This window comes from Vanessa cardui, chromosome 27, assembly GCF_905220365.1.
Source record: "Vanessa cardui chromosome 27, ilVanCard2.1, whole genome shotgun sequence".
Taxonomy (NCBI): domain Eukaryota; kingdom Metazoa; phylum Arthropoda; class Insecta; order Lepidoptera; family Nymphalidae; genus Vanessa; species Vanessa cardui.
Window position 1 is genome coordinate 1374343 of NC_061149.1, and position 19759 is coordinate 1394101.

Sequence of the window (19759 nt, forward strand, 5' to 3'; positions counted from 1 at the left end):
GGTAATCAACAGGTTTCAGGGTCATGTATGTTAGCCCTTATGAACTCTTAACATAACCCTTTGTACTCTTAAACCTAAATTGCGTTTCAAAATAAAGATAATTTTTTACTTGGTGGTAGCGCTTTGTGCAAGCCCGTCTGTACCGCCAAATACAGTACTCAGTATTGTTGTGTTTCTGTTTGTTGTGTAACTAAGGGACATAGCATCTTAGTTCCCAAGGTTGGTGGCGCATTGGCGATGCAAGGAATAGTTAAATTTTCTTACAGCGTCATTGTCTATGGGTGATGGTGAGCACTTACCATCAGGTGGCCCATATGCTCGTCCGCCAACCTATAAAAAAAAAGAAAAAAAACACAAAAAAATTCCTTGTCAAACGTGACATAGGAAACTAGTACCTCATGAGCTGTTACGAAACGATTAGACAAAAGTATCAAGATTACCTGCATGTGCTAAAGCGGCGGCGACTTCGTTCTGAGTGCTGTATATGTTGCAGGCCGCCCAGCGAACGGTAGCGCCTAATGCCGCTAGCGTTTCTATGAGGACAGCTGTTTGAGCGTTGATGTGAGTGCAGCCTACGATCTGAGGAGAGAATTATCGAACTATATCGAGATGGAACATCTTTTCACGGTGATTGTGAAGTTTAGAAAGATGGAACAAATAAATTTAACTTGGTGGTAGGGCTTTGTGCAAGCCCGTCTGGGTAGGTACCCACTCATCAGTTATTCTACCGCCAAATTACAGTACTCAGTATTGTTGTGTTCCGGTCTGAAGGGTGAGTGAGCCACATACAGTGCAACTACAAGCACAAGGGACATAACATCTTAGTTCCCAAGGTTGGTGGCGCATTGACGATGTAAGGAATAGTTAATATTTCTTACAGCGTCATTGTCTATGGGTGATGGTGAGCACTTACCATCAGGTCGCCCATATGCTCGTCCGCCAACCTATACCATAAAAAAAAAACTTAGCCGAAGATTTCAGGATCCATACCAAGACCACCAAGGATAATATATAAGGATAGTGTGTAATATAATATTTATCTTTAAGTCTACTTGAATTTTATAATATAAAACTAATTGATATTGTACCTACACCATAAATATGTATTACAAATAATCTCCACTAGATTCAGGGTTTCTGGAAGACATCTCTTGTTAGAGATAAGTTATCCCTATGTACACATTTTTCATTTATATAATTATCTGTATACTCTGTTGATACATAAATAAATAAATAAATAAATAATGTAATACTAGCAGTCTGTAAATAGTCTTAGAGAAGGTTAGGAGCATGTCACACCAAGCTGCTCTAGTGAGAGTTGGTAGATTTACACTTGGCAGAATTTCTTTGAAATTTGACACACAGACACATAAAAGTTTCTTCACGATGCTTCACAAGCTCGAGATGAATTATAATAAAAAATTAAGCACATGGAAATTCAATGGTTCTTGCTAAGATATTCGCGATCTTACCACCGAGCCATCTCGGCTCTACATAAATAGTTAATATACGTATATCTGGTACCATTAAATAAACGAAAATCATACAAAGTTTACTAAAGATTTTGTATTCAAAACGAAACTAAAAGAATTACCAAGTTATCTGACTAACATCACTTTATATTAAATGTTGAAAAAGAGTAACTCCTGATTTTCTCGCCGGTTCTTCTCGGCCATCTCGACTCAGATGAGTCGTGATGGCCCAGTGGTTAGAACGCGTACATCTTAACCGATGATTGCGGATTCAAATCCAGGCAAGCATCGCTGATTCATGTGCTTAATTTGTCTTTATAATTTATCTCGTGCTCAGCGGTGAAGGAAAACATCATGAGGAAACCTGCGTGTGAAAAATTTCATAGAAATTCTGCCACATGTGTATTCCACCAACCCGCATTGGAACAGCGTGGTGGAATATGTTCCAAAACCTTCTCCTCAAAGGGAGAGGACGCCTTTAGCCCAGCAGTGGGAATTTACAGGCTGTTGTTGTTGTCTTCTCGATAGAATCGAAATACCTTCCGAACTGGTGGTATTTTCACTTAATATAATGCTTGTAAAAGCCTACTCGAATAAAGTATATTTTAATGTTGATTTTGAAAAGACATAAAGTGTACCATCTTAGTAATTGTGTCTGAAAGCTTTGGAAAAAACTGCATGCACAATATCAAGAATTGGGGAAGCTTAATTAATACACCAGATTTATCAATTCTTGGACATCGGCCACCGTTAATCATCGCTGTAACCCGAGCGCTTCGATTATTTAGGTTACCAGTGTATACGGAATGGCTATGCGATTTGTTACGTAACGATGCTGTGCAAATACATTGTATTGTAATTGATAGTCCAGTGGTCAAAATACGGGAACTTTATTGACGATATTGGGTATAAATACGCTGTAAAATACTAAGGCCGACGACCTCCGTGGTCGAGTGGTGTTTACACCGGTTTTCATGGGTACGCCACTCCGAGGTCCTGGGTTCGATTCCCGGCTGAGTCGATGTAGATTATCATTAGTTTTCTATGTTGTATTTTGTCTGGGTGTTTGTGGTACCGTCGTTACTTCAGATTTTCCATAACACAAGTTATTTAGCTACTTACATTGAGATCAGAGTAATGTATGTGATGTTGTCTCATATTTATTTATTATTTATTAAGGCCTATCGTGTAGCAACAACGACAAACAGCCTGTAGATTTTTCCCTGCTGGGCTAAAGCCTCTCCCTTTTGAGGTGAAGGTTTGGAACATATTCCACCACGCTGCATTTTAGCTCCCAACATGGCGTATTAGTGATGTGAGGCATCATTCATATTTCTTACAGTACCCATGAAGACCGGCAGTGTTGAATACATGAAGAGGCCCCTTTGTCAGTCCGACTACCAATATGAAAATTGGATTATCTCGTCCGTATTGTTTCGTTTCAATGATAGCGATTAAATTTAATTCGTAACACCTTTAAGTGGTACAGACATTAATCCGGCTCATTAAATTCAATAAACAATAACTATCATCACATAGTATAAAACAAAGTCGCTTACCGCTGTCTGTCCCTATGTATCCTTAAATCTTTAAAATTACGCAACGGATTTTGATGCGGTTTTTTTTTAATAGATAGAGTGATTCGAGAGGAAGGTTTTTGTATATAACACATGGACGATATAGTAAAGAAACGCTGATAATTTTAGAAGTTTCTAATGTGATGTCGTAAATAAACAAATTCTTTAGTATATTTAGTATCAGTATTGCTAGTATAAAATAAAACTATACATTTAATCCAACAATATAATATGACTTCACATATGCTCTTATGGATGAAGATTATTCTGATAAATAACATTACTTACATAAAAAATATTGTCAAGTCTTACCTTAGCATCTTTTAACGGTTTATCATCCTTGGCTCTGGCCCTCAAGGCCATGATGCCGGGCATCTCCTGCTCAGCTATCTGTATCTCTCTCCTCCCGAAGGCGTGCTGTTCCACATTGCGAACACAGTATGGTGGATTTGGTTGGCCAGCGGCTATGGCTTTCTCGTGGGGCTGGACACCTTCATCTTCATCAGAGGATGACCCTGAAAAAGGCTAAATATAAATAGCTGGTATAGTTGTGTTGCCTTGCAACTTTGCCAATTTTCATATGATTTCGAATGAACAAGTTATTCGTGATATTTGGCAATAAATTTACACTATGGTTATGAATCAGCTGAGATATCCCAATGGGTAACTACACGTCCAACTAAAGACTTGGATTCTAACCCAAGATTCACTAACATACAACTGGTTATTTATGATGACGTCCTCCTGTACGATTTTGGCAACGGTTAGCAATCTCAAAGGATACTAGCTATTTATGTGGGTAATATTATATAACTTATGTATTTATTTATTACAAAAGTATTTGCGCAAAAACATGTGCTCTTTATTCCCCAACTCTGGTAACCAGCACCGGCACCGGGCGGCAAATCCGACACGACCAAAAACAGGTCGGGCACAGGAGCACATCTCTGTGATACGGGATAGTCCACACTTCCAAATTTTTAACTTCGTGCTGAGAATTTTGCAACAAAAACCCAATAACAGTTTCATCAGCCCTCCTTGAAATTCTAGTTGATATTGCCTTGTATCTAACCACTAAATCAATAAGGCATACATTGTTTAATTTGTGTTTATAATTCATATTGATGAACGAAAGCATCGTAACCTAAGACAAACATGTAAATATGCTCCATATTTACATGTTTGTCTTATATGTATCCCTTCAACCATGTATCAACATGGTGGAATAATTCCCAACCCATCAGTATTACTTTGAATTATCTTCTTCCATATATCTTATTGGAATATAGTTAAGTGGACTGGTAAATGGGACACCTGGTAGCGAGTGGTTAACACCGCCATAGACGTTGGCATCTTTAGAAATATCAACCATTCCTCTCATTGCCGATGCACCCTTATCATAGGGTAACTAAGATGTTATGTCCCTTGTGCCTGTAGTAACAACAACAACAACAGCCTGTAAATTCCCACTGCTGTGCTAAAGGGCTCCTCTCCCTTTGAGGAGAAGGTTTGGAACATATTCCACCACGCTGTTCCAATGCGTGTTGGTGGAATACACATGTGGCAGAATTTCTATGAAATTTGTCACATGTATATTTCCTCACGATGTTTCCCTTCACCGCTGAACACGAGATGTATTATTTAGACAAATTAAACACATGAATCAGCGGTGCTTGCCTGGGTTTGAAACCGCAATCATCGGTTAAGATGCACGCGTTCTAACCACTGGGCCATCTCGATTCGAGATGGCGAGAGTAGAGATGGCCCAGCTGTAGTATCAGTAGAAGCAAAATTTTAAGACGAACTCTATCCTTATTAATTTAGGGATCAACATTATATATGTTTTATAGTTTTACACAAATAATATTGCAAATAACTCATGGTTCAGGATCAAATATTGTTTGTTCGACCATATTGATACCAGATATTTCGGAGAGAAGAAAATATTGCCGCATCTGATAACAATGTCAACGTAGCCGTGAATTAATTGAATCAGGTTGACATAACAAGGCGCTAACTTAATTTACGTCGCAAAAACAACGTCCAAATGCTGGATTATTTTACCATAAAGTGTATTTTATCGAAAATAGGACTTACAAATGGCTAAGCAAGGTGCGGGAAGACTTCTTGTAATGGATAAGGTTTTGGGTTTCAACCACGACGTTTTTAAACGACTTGAAAAAAAGGTTCTTGACTGTATTTTGTTTAAATTAGTTTTATGATTATATATATTATTAATAGAACAAAATTATTTTAATTAACAGAATATTTATTAATAAAATACTTTAATTAATTTCGGGTTTGCTAATATTGTTACAAAAACAGTATAACATTAATAGAATGGCCGTATTTTGCGCTGCCTCCCGCCAAAAAATTAATGACTTTAAAAGTCATCTGACAGCTTGACGCAAGACGTTCGGTTAATCACACTAATTCTTCTTATATCTTATCCTCACTAAGTTTTCCTTAACCGACAACTACGTGATCAATTATATAAAACACATTATGAAAATAAGGACTTAAAGTCATCATTATCATCATCATTTCAGTCGGAAGACATCCACTACTGAACAAAGGGCCCAAAGATCTCCACAAAGTTGATCTTGTGCCAATTGCATCCGGTAAGCCTGCAGTCCTGCGACCCTCACCACCACCAAATTGTAGATTTTCCTTTCGGTGATAATTCGAGAACTTTTCTACCCCAACGCTGGCCCAACTCATTGCTATTCCAAAACAACGATATACAGTCAATATTGAGGTTTGACTGGGGATATTCTACTAAGTTATATCGAGTACGATACGACTCTTTAAAAAATAGTTTTCAATCAGGGATAAAATAATTTTGTGAGTAGAACTTTACCCCGTTGAATGTACCATGTAAGCTCTTTGAATAGTAGAGGAATGGCGTGTTATTATAGCGACTATTTTGTTTACTCATATATTTAGCGAGCCAATAATAATATTGTTCAATGTAAATATTGCACACATTTTCATCGAAGGTCGAAACATTAGACTATTAATTGAATAACGCGAATATTAACAGAACATAGCGGGTTCAGATCCACTACTGAATTTATATTTCTTGATTGGAGGTGATGAAAAAGTAGAAACCCAAAAGTGTTCGTTAAAAAACGTGTGAATAAATGCATGTTGACTTGAGGTTCAAATCTGTGACTTGCCCAACACTGGAAAAATTACTTTAATTTAATTGTTTTTTACACAATTACTTGCTGTATATTAAGATAATATTAAGATTTATTTACTGCATACTTATTACAAAATGGAACGCATTTTATGGACAATTTTGACGAATGAGGAACCATCTAGAGTTTTGTAGTAAAAATATAAAGCTTTGTGCTAACCCATCTTCGTAGGAAGCACCTACTTATCAGATATTCTACCGCCAACAGCGGTACGTATAATTGTTGTGATCCGGTTTGATGGGTGAGTGAGCCAGTATGCAAATGAGACATAACATATTAGTTCTCAAAGTTGGTGGCACATTGGCGATATTAAGGAATGCTAAATATTTCTTTCTATTGTCTATGGGCGGTGGTGACCATTTACATCAGATGGCTCATTTGTCACGTCCGTTTACCTATATCATAAAAAAATAACTAACATCAAAACCTTCAACTTACAAAAATCACTTCTCCCAGATATGATAGAGTGTCGTTTCTTCAGCGAGGCGCTTATCTCCGGTTCCATTGGGTGTTTCAATATACCAGTAGACGGCATTTAGAATTCTTCTCCAGAATTTGAAGTGAAACTTCTTTGAGAAGAAAAATTTATGGACAAAATTAACTAACACAATGTTTTCTTTTCGATTTTATATTGGTCACATGTACCAAGATTTGCGCACTATTTTCTTCTTAAAACTTCTTGTCATAGGTTATATAGTTAGTTGCTATATATTTTAAAATATACATCAGAAGAATATATCACAAATTATCAGGTGAGTATACAGTAAATTCGCACGACAATATACCCAAATATCACTGTCTAATGGGGGCTTACTTGAACACACTGCACTACGCTTTGTATTCAAAGACACTACTTGGAGCGCTAACCGCTACACTTGGAAAATTTTACGCTCCAAAAGCGTAAATCCACTATAAGTTCAACTAGAAGACGTTTTCGAACAGTGGTTGTGCACCCTAAGATAACAAACTCTAAGCATGAAGTAACAACCAAAAATTGTATGTAATTCTACTCTACCGCTTTTTAAACGTAATTGGTACATTATGTACAATACAGAGGAATTCCAATTTAAGAGTCAACGTGATAGACGATTTCAGCAAATAATATCAGGGTTTTCAGAAAAGCAAAAATGTCCACTCAGCTAAGACTAAAGAATCTTAGCCGAGTCAACAACAATGGCAAATTGAAATGGAGAATGACAAAATTTGCAGGAGATTTTTTATCATTGATGAAACGTACAAATTCTTCTTCCATTATTACGATAAGACAGTCAGGAAGTGTAATCAAGAAAATCGAATGGCCTTTGGAACACTTTTTTTTATTGATGTATCGCCAGGTATTTCTATAAATTTTATGATAACAGTTATGACCACGGGCCCTATTCTATATCGTGTACAGCCTGAGAGATGTCTTAGGACAAATGTTTACATATCCAGGAATACATGATCCAAAATTCCGAAGGATTATTGTCAGGCAAGATAGAGGTTGTTAGGATTACTGTCAGAGATGTCGAACGCAGGATCTGACTTTAGGGTGCCCTTTTTATTGAAGATTTGAACAAGTTTTTGTTGTTAATGAATAAATAAATATACCTATCAGAATAAAAGATCACTTCTAACAACCCTTTGTGGTACCGAGAGACAAATAAATCACTGTGGCAGATAAACAGTGTACGAAGATACAGCAAAAAAAAGATGGCGGAAGTTTTGGCAGTTACCGCCTAAACCGTCAGCCATTACCAATGGAGTATGGCCAACTACGCGAGAGAGACGTGTAGATATAGAAGTATAGTACGACATAACTTAGATGTAGCATCGGCAATTTCGATAAAACTGATTACTGCATATTTACACAACCAATAGAAATCCCTATCGCGCCATTCGACGCTATTCGATGCTATAGATTATCGCGTCAGCTCAACCCGAGAAAGCATGTAAATCGACGTGTCAAATTCACGAATATATAAGTTCATATGATATAACAAGTTATTACGTTTGTGAAAAGATCATATTCACATTAGAAATAAATATTGATAATTTGGGATAACGTACTTAATTCGGATATGATCTTTTTTACGAATTTTGCCGTTGCTACATCTAAGTTGTGTCGTACTATACTTGCATAAGAGCAGATGAATTGTCTCATATTGCGACAGGGCGGAAATGGACGATCTGAACCGAACACGATCGGAAGCAGATGTATCCAACACTTAATCTTCCTTGTAAACTCCAGTCTGTTACTGAGACTTTATTGACAGAATAATCCGTTAAATTTAATTAGGATTCGAAATTCGAAATTCGAAACCGGATCTCCAAGAGATGCTTAACTAGCCAATCACAATTAACGAGGCAGTTCGAATTCAACTTGTCTATTAACAATATAATTAAATAAGTAATGAATTATTTTCGCCATTTAATCGTAAAATGGCATGTTCATACATTTATTAGTATTTTTATATGAAAGTTTAAATAAAGAAAAGGGTTCATGTATTTATGAGTTTAATTAATTCATTGACTAGCGTCCCGCCCGGCTACGCACGGTTTCTAATCTACAAAAATAACATAAATGTGAAAATAACTCTGTATGTCTCTCTTTCTAGACTAAACCAATGAACCAAATTTGGTGTGAAGCAAACTTGAACTCCAAGCCAGGACATAGGCTACTTTTTGCCAGATACATTACAATCAACCCCATAAAAGGCAAGCGAAGCCGCGGGCATTAATTCGATTGGACAGCGAATCTTACATGACAGGAAAAAAGTTCAGGCGGAGTTCTCTCTTCGGCTTTTCTCCAAAGCGCGGAAGTCAATCAATCCAATTTACAGACTCCGTAGATTAAATTTTCAACAGTAAAACCCGATAACTATCACGACCTATACAGATTATGCAAAGGATAAAAAAGCATGGAATTATGATATATGATTATAAGCATGTTAGACTTCCAGGCAGGATAAATAATATACATGTATCGTTATATACACGATAAATACACGGGCGCGGTTACTTTGGTTTTTGATTTGCATAATTAATGAATTGAGTAGATCAAACTCAAACTCAAATTGCTTTATTCAATTTAGCACTTTCTTATTGATGGTCTATTGAAACACTACCACCGGTTCGGAAAAGAAAATACCCTGACCTGAGAAGAACCGGCGAAAGAAACTCGGCGGGTTTTTTTGTCTCATATATTATATAAACAATTTAATATGAAATGAAATAGCCAGGAGGCGATCGTTTCATTCCTAAGGTGTACTATAGATCATAAACTCATTAACTCATTAATTGTATAATAAGATAAAATGGCAATAATGTTTGATGGTTGATTTACTTTAAAAAGCGGGTCACCCCGAATGGATTTGTAAGTGTCATGACAACGCGAGCCTTTATGTTTTTTGACAAGCGACTCGAATGTGATGGTGGCTTGTAAACCCATTTGCTCTTAATCGAGATGAATTATTGCAATCCTTTGATATTATTGTGGTTTACGATTATTGACCCAATTAAAACAGTAATTAGGCGATATTAAATACGTTTTATATTGCACGCCCACATAGTCTTCCAAATGTCGGATCAATCCCCGAACCCAACTTTTCGGCACCCTGTTCCTCCGACATATATACATTATAATTAAGTAACATGACTGTATTTTTTAATGTTTTTAACTACTGAGTTACTTGCCGGTTCTTCTCGGTAGAATCTTCTTTCCGAATCGGTGGCAGTTTGTTAAATGACGATTCAAAAGTGCTTGTAAAAGCCTACATGAAAATAATACATTTTGATTTCGACCACAGCAGCATCTAGGTTTAAAACCTCTAAATCTATGACCTTATATAGTCATTAGACCAACAGGCGACGTTGTCGGGTCAACTTAAATATATTTTTAATTGAAGCAAGTCATCCTCTTCGATTAATATTCGATTCAATGGTTGTCAGGATGATATAATGTTTTTGGAAATTAGGTCGTTAAGTTCATCTCGTTAGTATTTTATTTAATAACCTTATTTATAAAAATTAGCAGTTACCCGTAGCTTTGCTTGCAAGCAAAGTAGTAAATATTATTTACTGATCATCTTAAAAAGTAACAGCCTGTAAATTTCCCACTGCTAGGCTATCCCACCACGCTATTCCAATGCGAGTTAGTTAAAATGCACATGTGGCAAAATTTCAACGAAATTAGACACTTGCAGGTTTCCTCACGACGTTTTCCTTCACCGCCGAGCACGAGATGAATTATAAACACAAATTAAGCACATATATATGTATATACACATATATATATATAGTGGTGCTTGCCTGGGTTTGAACCCGAAGTCATCGGTTAAGATGCACGCGTTCAAACCACTGGGCCCTCTCCGCTCTCATTATCTTAAAATATGACGGTAATTTAAGACATTTCTGTATGTATGTGTACCACATTGGTAAGTATTTCATAACATGATTTTTACTTAAAAATTGACGGACTGTCCAATCTGTCAACCCTTAATTCACCCACTTAGGGATAGAATTATCAAAATTCCTTCAAATTTCAAAACTAACTTTTGCAGTTTACGTTCGGCGATGATGAATAAGTCAGTCAGGACATGTTATTTTATGAATAATACATAAGGAACAAATACAAACTCTCCTGTTACTAGACTGCATAGAGTCACTAACTCTTCTGTAGTGCCATTTATACAGTTTTTTACAACCAGAGGACATCTTATTGCCTGTTGCCAAATGTATCCATATAATAAAAACTGACATGTTTGTAATATAAGTTTATATACTCGGTACACAAAATAATACTTTTTAGATTTTTTTGTCTATCTCTTTGTCTGTTTGTTGCGGTTAATCTCTGGAAGGGCTGGATAAATTTCGACGGGACTTTCCTTGACAACTGATGTAATAAGGAGTAACTTAAGCTTCGGTAATAACTTTTTGTTAATTTCAAACACGCATGTTGTGGGCACAGCTAGTTAAAAATAAACGTAAACAAACGATCGGCGAGTTCATGGATGATAGCACAGTTTGGAAATTAATCATCGTTTCCTGACTATTTGTTTGTAATATTGATTAATTACAAATAACTAAAATAACCCAACAACTGGTAAATTTCCCACAGCAGGGCTAAGATCTCCTCTCCCTTTGAGAAGGTTCGGAACATATTCCACCACGCTGTTAAAATGCGGGTTGGTGGAATACACATGTGGCAGAATTTCTATGAAATTAGACACATGCAGGTTTCCTGATGACGTTACGACGTGCATATATTGTTATGTATTGTAATTATTAATTACCGCCCTCATGGTTTTCTAATTGACTAAAAGGTTGACTGGCAGAGAATGCCTTCAGGCATTAAGTCCGCCTTTTGTCCCATTTACTTCAATAAACTCTTTAAATGAATAATATTTAATTTGACAATGAGTAAGCAATATTTATTTATTGCATTCATTTACATGATTTCATTTGATTTAATCACCAAGATATATGACTCAGAAGTATTTTAGGAATGCATTACATATTATACATTTTGTTGGTAAGTGCCGCTGGAAAGCGCTGCACATCAATTAAATGTCTTATATAATAAAAAATGTAGATTCCGATCTTATAAACTAAAGACTAAGAAGAGCTTGAAATTTAAAAAGAAACTTAATTTATATTGCTATATCGCGTTTAAGGATGTTGGTTGTCATGTGTTAGGCAAAAAAGTAGCCTGTCCCCTCTTGGAGTTCAGTTTTGCTTCATTCTATATGTCATCAAATTCGGTTCACTGTTTTGGTTGTGAAAGAGCGACAGACAGATAGACAGACAGAGTTATTTTCACATTTAAAATATTTATATATATATTGAAATAAAACTAGTTATAACGGATTTGAATCGCGTATATTAATTATTTTTGACATCCCGACGTTTCGAGCACTTTGCAACGTTCGTGGTCACGGGTAGACTAAGACAACATTATATAGATAGATAAAAATATTGATTTATCAATAATTCAAATATTAACTTAAAAATATAAAAGAGTAAATGGTTTAGTTTAGTTTAGTTACTTTTTTTCTTTTAATCGTGATTAAAACGTATCATGCAAACAGCCATTACATGCAAGCTCGCAATTTCGAAGGGCCGTACTGATTTATCCAGTAACCATCGTTAAACTGGGTGTACTCATTTCTAATTTTGGCCACGATAATATTAGTTGCACGGCGCATTGCTTAATACGAAACGTGAAATTTTCGAACGTAATGAAAATTATTTGGCATAGTTTTTATTTTCATCAACTATGCTATTAATCTTAGTTATTTAAATTCATCATCAACAACAACAACAACAGCCTATAAATTCCTACAGCTGGGCTAAAGGCCTCCTCTCTGTTTGAGAAGCTTTGGAACATATTCCACCACGCTGTTCCAATGGGGGTTGGTGGAATGCACATGTGGCAAAATTTCTATGAAATTTATCACATGCAGGTTTCCTAACGATATTTTCCTTCACCGCTGAGCACGAGATGAATTATAAAGACAAATTAAGCACATGAAACAACGGTGCTTGTCTGGGCATCTTGGCGCTTGTTTAAAAGATACCTATTCACTCTCGCCTTGCAGATTCTATTGTTAGGAGACGCCGGAAGGAAATTCCATATCTTGGCTGAACTTATGAGTAATGAAGACGATAATCGTGCGTTTCTTGGTAATGGGTCGATTAGCGAGAAGCGCTAATAGCTGGAATGTCTATGACGTAGAGATGTTGGCGCTGACGGTTCCTAGTTGTCCAATAACCATACGCTGTTTGGACGAAGCATATCTGTTAATTGGATCGTACCCAGATGAGAAGTATATTTCTTATGGACTTAGATTATGTTAAACGAGCTGTTTGTGTGGTTTCTGAGTTGAATGCAACTGCACCCCTTCTTGGTGTGATGTCTATATATGTTGCTTATAAGCTTTCTCTTTTTTATCTGTATCAAGCTACCACCGCTACGGAGTTTGAATTCTGGCGTGAAGCAGCAAGGTAATCATTAAAAAAACATTTAACAAAAAGAAAAACCGACTTCAAACAAAACACTATTTTAAAACAAATAAAAATGCACTATAAAGTAATAAAAATAATTGCATATTTAACATATTTTTTAGAGCCCTCCTAGGTTAAATGAAATGTAAAATATTAGACTACTTAAAAATCGATTTACGATTATATAACGTAGTTATACCTAGTAGGTGACTCAAATATCCAAATAATATATAAATAAAAGATTAGGCCGAGGATCGCTAACGTGCTCCTCAGAATTGTTCCGTTCCCTTCCGTTCCGTTACTTTGTCATGGATCCTATGCTCAAAACCTTACCAAACTTTCACCAAACTACCCATTGAAGTATATCCTTTATAATAAAGAAAGAATCACCAAAATTGGTTGGCACGATTTTGAGTTATTCACCTATTTGTCGCGCATATACATAATGCAAATTTAAGACTTATATCGTTTTCATACGGATACCATCATCGGAAAAGGATAAAATTAAAATGGGACCCCACGGGAAGCACTATCTTTCAAACAAAAAAAAATCAAAATCGGTCCACCCAGTAAAAAGTTATGAGGTAACAGACATAAAAAAAAAATAAAAAAAAAGCAAACGAATTTATAACCTCCTCCTTTTTGAAGTCGGTTGAAACTAAAATATATTCAAGTAGGCTTTTACAAGCACGTTTGAATCGTCATTTTACAATTAAGTGAAGCTACTACCGGTTCGGAAAGTAGATTCAACCGATTAAATATATGAAAGTAGCTCTGTCTGTCTGTTGCTCTTTCACGACCAAGCCGCTGAACTGAATTTGATGAAATTTGGTATGAAGCAAACTTGAACTCCAAAAAAGGACATAGACTACTTCTATTGGTCTGACACATAACAAATAACACACTAAAACGCGAGCAATGCCGCGGCCGACTACTAGTAATCTTAAACAGTATAATAAGACGTTTTTTTAAGTTTCAAATTGGCAAACGTATCAAGTATTATACCATTAATATCACCAGTGACAATTAATTAGTTGTTATACCAGTGACCTAGATCAAGTGCTTACGCGGCGATCTAAGTTTCATTACGTAAACACGTTTTATAATAGTTTTAAGTTTGCGGGACTGAATTGGCCATAAAACGATATGTGACTTTATTAGTACGCAGCAAAAAGTTTAATCAAGCAGGCTCTCACAGGCAATTTCGAATCGTTTCAGAAGGTTAATTTATAATAATAATAAATATAAGACAACATCACATACATTGCTCTGATCCCAATGTAAGTAGCTTAAGCACTTGTGTTATGGACAATCAGAAGTAAAGATAGTACCACGAGTCGAGATAGCTCAATGGTTAGAACGCGTGTATCTTAACCGATGATTTCGGGTCCAAACCCAGGCAAGCACCACTATATATATGTACTTAATTTGTGTTTACCTATAATTCATCTTGCGCTCGGCGGTGAAGGAAAACATCGTGAGGAAACCTATATGTGTCTAATATAATCGAAATTCTGCCACATGTACATTCCACCAACCCGCATTGGAACATCGTGGTTGAATATGATCCAAGCCTTCTCCTTAATGGGAGAGGAGGCCTTAGCCCAGTAGTGGGAAATTTCCAGGCTGTTAATTTACTTTTACTACTTTATACTTGGTGGCTCTGTGCAAGTCTGTTAAGGTAGGTATCCACTTATCAGATATTTTACCGCCAAACAGTAATACTATGTATATGTTACGATTTTAAGAGTGTGTGAGTGTATGGCACAACACAGGCACAAGGGATATAGCATGTCCTACAAACATAGCAAACGACACAGCTCCCAAGATCGGTGGATTGGTGCATTGGTGTGATGCAAGAAAAGGTTATTATTTCTGGCGGCGCCATTGTCTATGGGCAGTGAACCGCTTATCATCGGATAGTCCGGTTACCCATCCACCTACATCTTACAAAAAGACCTTTCTATAAATACTCTATGGGTCATCCCATTATGCGAAAATAGTATAATAATAGATTTTGGATATATTAATACAAAATAATTAGGACTTAAATACATACAAAATGTATAAATCTTGACCGCGCGCAAGGGTGGCAAGAATGCTAACAGCATTTCCCCGTTGAATCGTAATACCGATCCTCTCGGCTATAATTGAAATAGCCTTCCTGTCACCAGGGTCTTTGTTCATATCATATCAATACTAAAATATATGTTATAATAAGCCTGTATGTTACTTAGGCACGTCAGATGAAATTCGGTTTGAATATTGATAGGTACGGATAAGCCTACTTTTTTTTATTCAGCCCTCGAGGTTAAATGTGTATGCGTTTCTTGGTAATGGGTCGCTTGTTTATGATATACTTAAAAACACGTTATATAAGAATATTGAGTTAAAATAAAATTCATAATAATAGTGCATCATGTTATGTTGTTATTCTTATAACCGAGTAAATTAGCATGTAGATTGCATTTCCTTGCAACTCATTATAACATAACGTGCCATAAACCTCTTCATAGCTAAGAGTGTTTAGTATCCATTATATTTTAAAACGTTTTCTGAAACACTTATTTAAAATAAAGTTTATGTGGAATAATTATTAGATAGACTATACTTAGATGTACATGCAGAGACATACATACACGCATATGCAAATAACGCACGCATATCAAAATATACATACTTTATTCAACAACAATGTTTCTTCTCCGAGAACTGAGATGGCCCAGTGGTTAGAACGTGCATCTTAACCGATTATTGCGGGTTCAAACCCGGGCGAGCGCCACTGAATATTCATGTTCTCAATTGTGTTTATGATTCATCTCGAGCTCAGAGAAGGAAAATATCGTGAGGACACCTGCATGTGCCTAATTTCATAGAAATTTTGCCACATGTGAATTCCACCAACCCGCATTTGAACAGTGTGGTGGAATATGTTTCAAATCTTCTCCTCAAAGGGAGAGGAGGCCTTAGGTCTGTTGTTGTCGTAATGTTTCTCTTCCGGTTCGAGATCTTTATTCCACCGAGAAGAACTGGCAAGAAACTCAGTAACTAGGAACCGGTATACGCACACGTGCTCACGGAAGCATACACGCATACATATACGAGGTGTGAAGAGGCATCCTGGGGGGTGGTATGGCGAGCAGTGGCGGATTTACAAATCTGCCGCTAGTAGTTTATTAAATTTTTGCCGCCCTACTTTTTTTTGCAACATTTATGATCTGTGTTCTATCGTCCTCATTAAATCGGTTTTTTCCCGTTATTAGTATGATTATAAACTAAGTGATATTTCTGTTTTGTTTCAGTTACTAGATTATTTTTCCAAACCGCTATGTAGTAACGAGTATATGGATTACATATAATTATAAGTATTATTTTTAATTTCTGTAAGATAATAAAAAAATTGGGCTAAATTTGCCACCGCAGTAGGCTCCAGCCTACTTAGCCTATTGGTAAATCCGCCGCTGATGGCGAGCGCAACCAGTGCAGCTCAATCTTACTGACTGTACTTCTCGTCTTCGCGTTTGGACTCCACTAACCGGAGTGGACTCATATGCCATCCCGGAAAATATAAATAAACTTACGTACACACCTACATAGACCCACACACACACAAACAAACACACTTTCGGCTCATTGGGAACGTAAATTCGATTACGCCATAACGTATATAAGTATAACAAGCTCTTCAATCAGAACGTGCGAAAATACTTAAATAAAGAGCTCTTTGACAAATTAATGAAATAACTTAACACCGTACTCCACAGCGTAATGTCATCCAAGAGCCGGCAAACACAGCCGAGTGGTCAGCGGAGTGGTGCTTTTGTTAAACAATTAAACTACTGTTGATAGAAATTGTTGTTTCAGTTTAATACTTGGGTACATACCGAATTGACGACCTCTATAGTGTGTACACTGGTTTTCATGGGTACGCCACTCCGAGGTCCCGGGTTCGATAAGATTTGTTGGGTTAGGTCTTGGTGTTTATGGTAGCGTCGTTACTGCTGCTTTAGCTACTTACATTGGGATTAGATTAATGTATGTGATGTTGATTTAAGCATTAAATTTAAAGTTGAACTAAAGCATTGATTGGGAAGTCACTGGCCCCTTAGATACGGGTTTTCCTAGTTTAGGGGCGCAGGGCCTCTGTGCGATATGTATTTTGATATAAGAACCATAAATATATATTGATTTATTTATAATACGTAGTTCCATGTATTGTATACGAATAACCCGTTCCGGGTCCTCACGTACTATATACTAACATACGGGTCTACAAAAAAAGTTCAAATTAAAGGATAAACATATATTTTCATTGCATATTTAGGCTACCTGATGCTAAATGATCACCAGAGCCTATTTAAATTGACGCCAGAAGCCACCAACCTTAAGAGCAATAATATTCTGAGTAATGAGATTGAGAACCCAGTGTAATTACACTGGATCACTCGTCCTTCAAACTAGAACTCGACAATACTAATACTTGCACAAAGTCCTACTAGCTAGTGAAGATTTTTTTTAGGTCAGAGCCTTTACTGACTCACGGAGAAAACCCCACAAATCACATTTTATCATTCACAATCGTAAGCATAGTTTAGTAATACATTATAGACAAACAGACACACATTAATATTTATTGATCGAGGTCGAATACTTTATATATTATTCGTAAAAAATATTATCTTATAGTATCTTTAATGGAAACCCGACCCAGTTTCGCACTGATTAAACAGTACCAAAGTACTGAATAGAGGACTAGAAAAATCCACGACAGTATACATATCTATCTACTTAGATACAACAACAACACAACAACAGACTGTAAATTCCCACTGCTGGGCTAAAGGCCTCCTCTCCTTTCGAGGAGAAGGTTTGGAACATATTCCACCACGCCGTTCCAATGCGGGCTGGTGGAATACACATGTGGCAGAATTTAAATGAAATTTGCACATGCAGGTGTCCTCACGATGTTTTCCTTCACCGCTGAGCACGAGATGAATTATAAAGTCAAATTAAGCACATGAATCAGCGGTGCTTGCCTGGGTTTGAATTTGCAATCATCGGTTAAGATGCACGCGTTCTAACCACTGGGCCATCTACTTAGATATCTTTATCAATTTAGTATCACACTATTTTATTCTCTGCTATCTACGTAAATAAAGACAGAGCCGCAGACGTTTCTTTAGAATTGTTTAAAAGAAAATATGTGGTCGACACAAGAATGAGGCTGTGAGAGATCGACCTTAGTGATCCTTATTTGAGTACTAGTGATCAACCCCAGCTTCGCTCGTCTTAAATTGACAGTGTTTCTCTACTATGTTGAACATATATTATACATATAAAGATTCCCCTTGAATCAATCTATCTATTAAAAAAAAACCGCATCAAAATCCGTTGCATAATTTTAAAGATTTAAGCATACATATGGGCAGCGGTTTCGACTTTGTTTTATACTATGTAATGAAGTAAAAAATACAGTATCGTTTTAAAGATAGAACTTTGTCGAATATCCCGTAAATATAGTTCTAAGTACTGTTGTGTGACTCGAAGGGTGAGCCAGTGTAACTACAAGACAAAAACATAACATACCAGCTTCCAATGTTAATATCACATTGACGATGGAAGGAACTTTATTTAATATTTCTTACGACATCATTGTCTAACTATACAGTACCTAATACTAAAAAAGCACGGCTTTAGAAGCGTGTGTAGTAAAAGCAGGTGAAGTAAGGCAGGTGTTAGCTGGCCAAGTGTTCAATAATTCAACGCTTAATATACAATTATAAATCGTCATTGCCTTTGAAAAACTATTTAATTAACTACTAATAATTGTTAACATGCATTATCTTCATAACTTTATTGATTGTCTCAGCTCACTTTATAGACTATCAGGCGACATGACAGTAAATGTTTTTTTTTATTTCAACGTTAGCTGACACATAGCAAGTTTAATAAAATTAGCTGATTGACGTAAAAATCCATAAAACTTTAGTATAGAGGAAAAAATACTGAAGCACCAAAATGTTGTGTTGCAAATGGCCATGGGTGATGGTGATCACTTTTCATCACATCTCTCTATTTCATTCGAGTTTCTTTCTAGTTTGCCACCTATTACATAGAAAAGGTGAGCAAATATTAGTGCGTTCTCAATCCTCTTACCCTCATAACCCAAAGCATGGCAAAACCAACACGAATAAAAAGAATTCAGGCACTGGATCAATATAATTTTAGAGACTTTCCGAGGCACGGAAATGATCACACTTCAAACTTCCCTCCTGTTGAGAATTTTCCAACAAAAAGCCCAATAACTTTTCATACGTATATCTGGAACTTGACCTTGACCCAAGAACACGAAATCTTCGGTCCTATCCAAACACACAAAAGACAGGAAACATAATATATATAATACAATAATTTGACAATAAAACATTGTTATATGCAGAATATTTAAAAAAATCAAAATCTGACAAAAAGTACCTACTTATGATGACCTTTCTCCAATTCTATTAGGTTTATAGTTTTTTCT

The 19759-nt window shown here is 36.3% G+C and overlaps 1 protein-coding gene across 2 annotated transcripts in view; it reads right to left on the minus strand.

The window, feature by feature from the left end:
* LOC124541057 (adenosylhomocysteinase-like 1) overlaps nt 1–19759 on the minus strand; it is a 76624-nt gene that overhangs the window by 9540 nt on the left and 47325 nt on the right. Inside the window, exons 1-3 of one of the 2 annotated variants that reach the window (XM_047118865.1) lie at nt 6691–6951; nt 3362–3564; nt 441–579 (exon numbers count right to left, since the gene is read on the minus strand). In XM_047118865.1, the coding sequence (XP_046974821.1) occupies nt 441–579; nt 3362–3564; nt 6691–6787 (439 nt within the window). In that variant the 5' untranslated portion in view covers nt 6788–6951. Of the gene's footprint in view, nt 1–440; nt 580–3361; nt 3565–6690; nt 6952–19759 lie in introns of those variants that run through there. The other variant, XM_047118864.1, reaches the window with a different exon arrangement.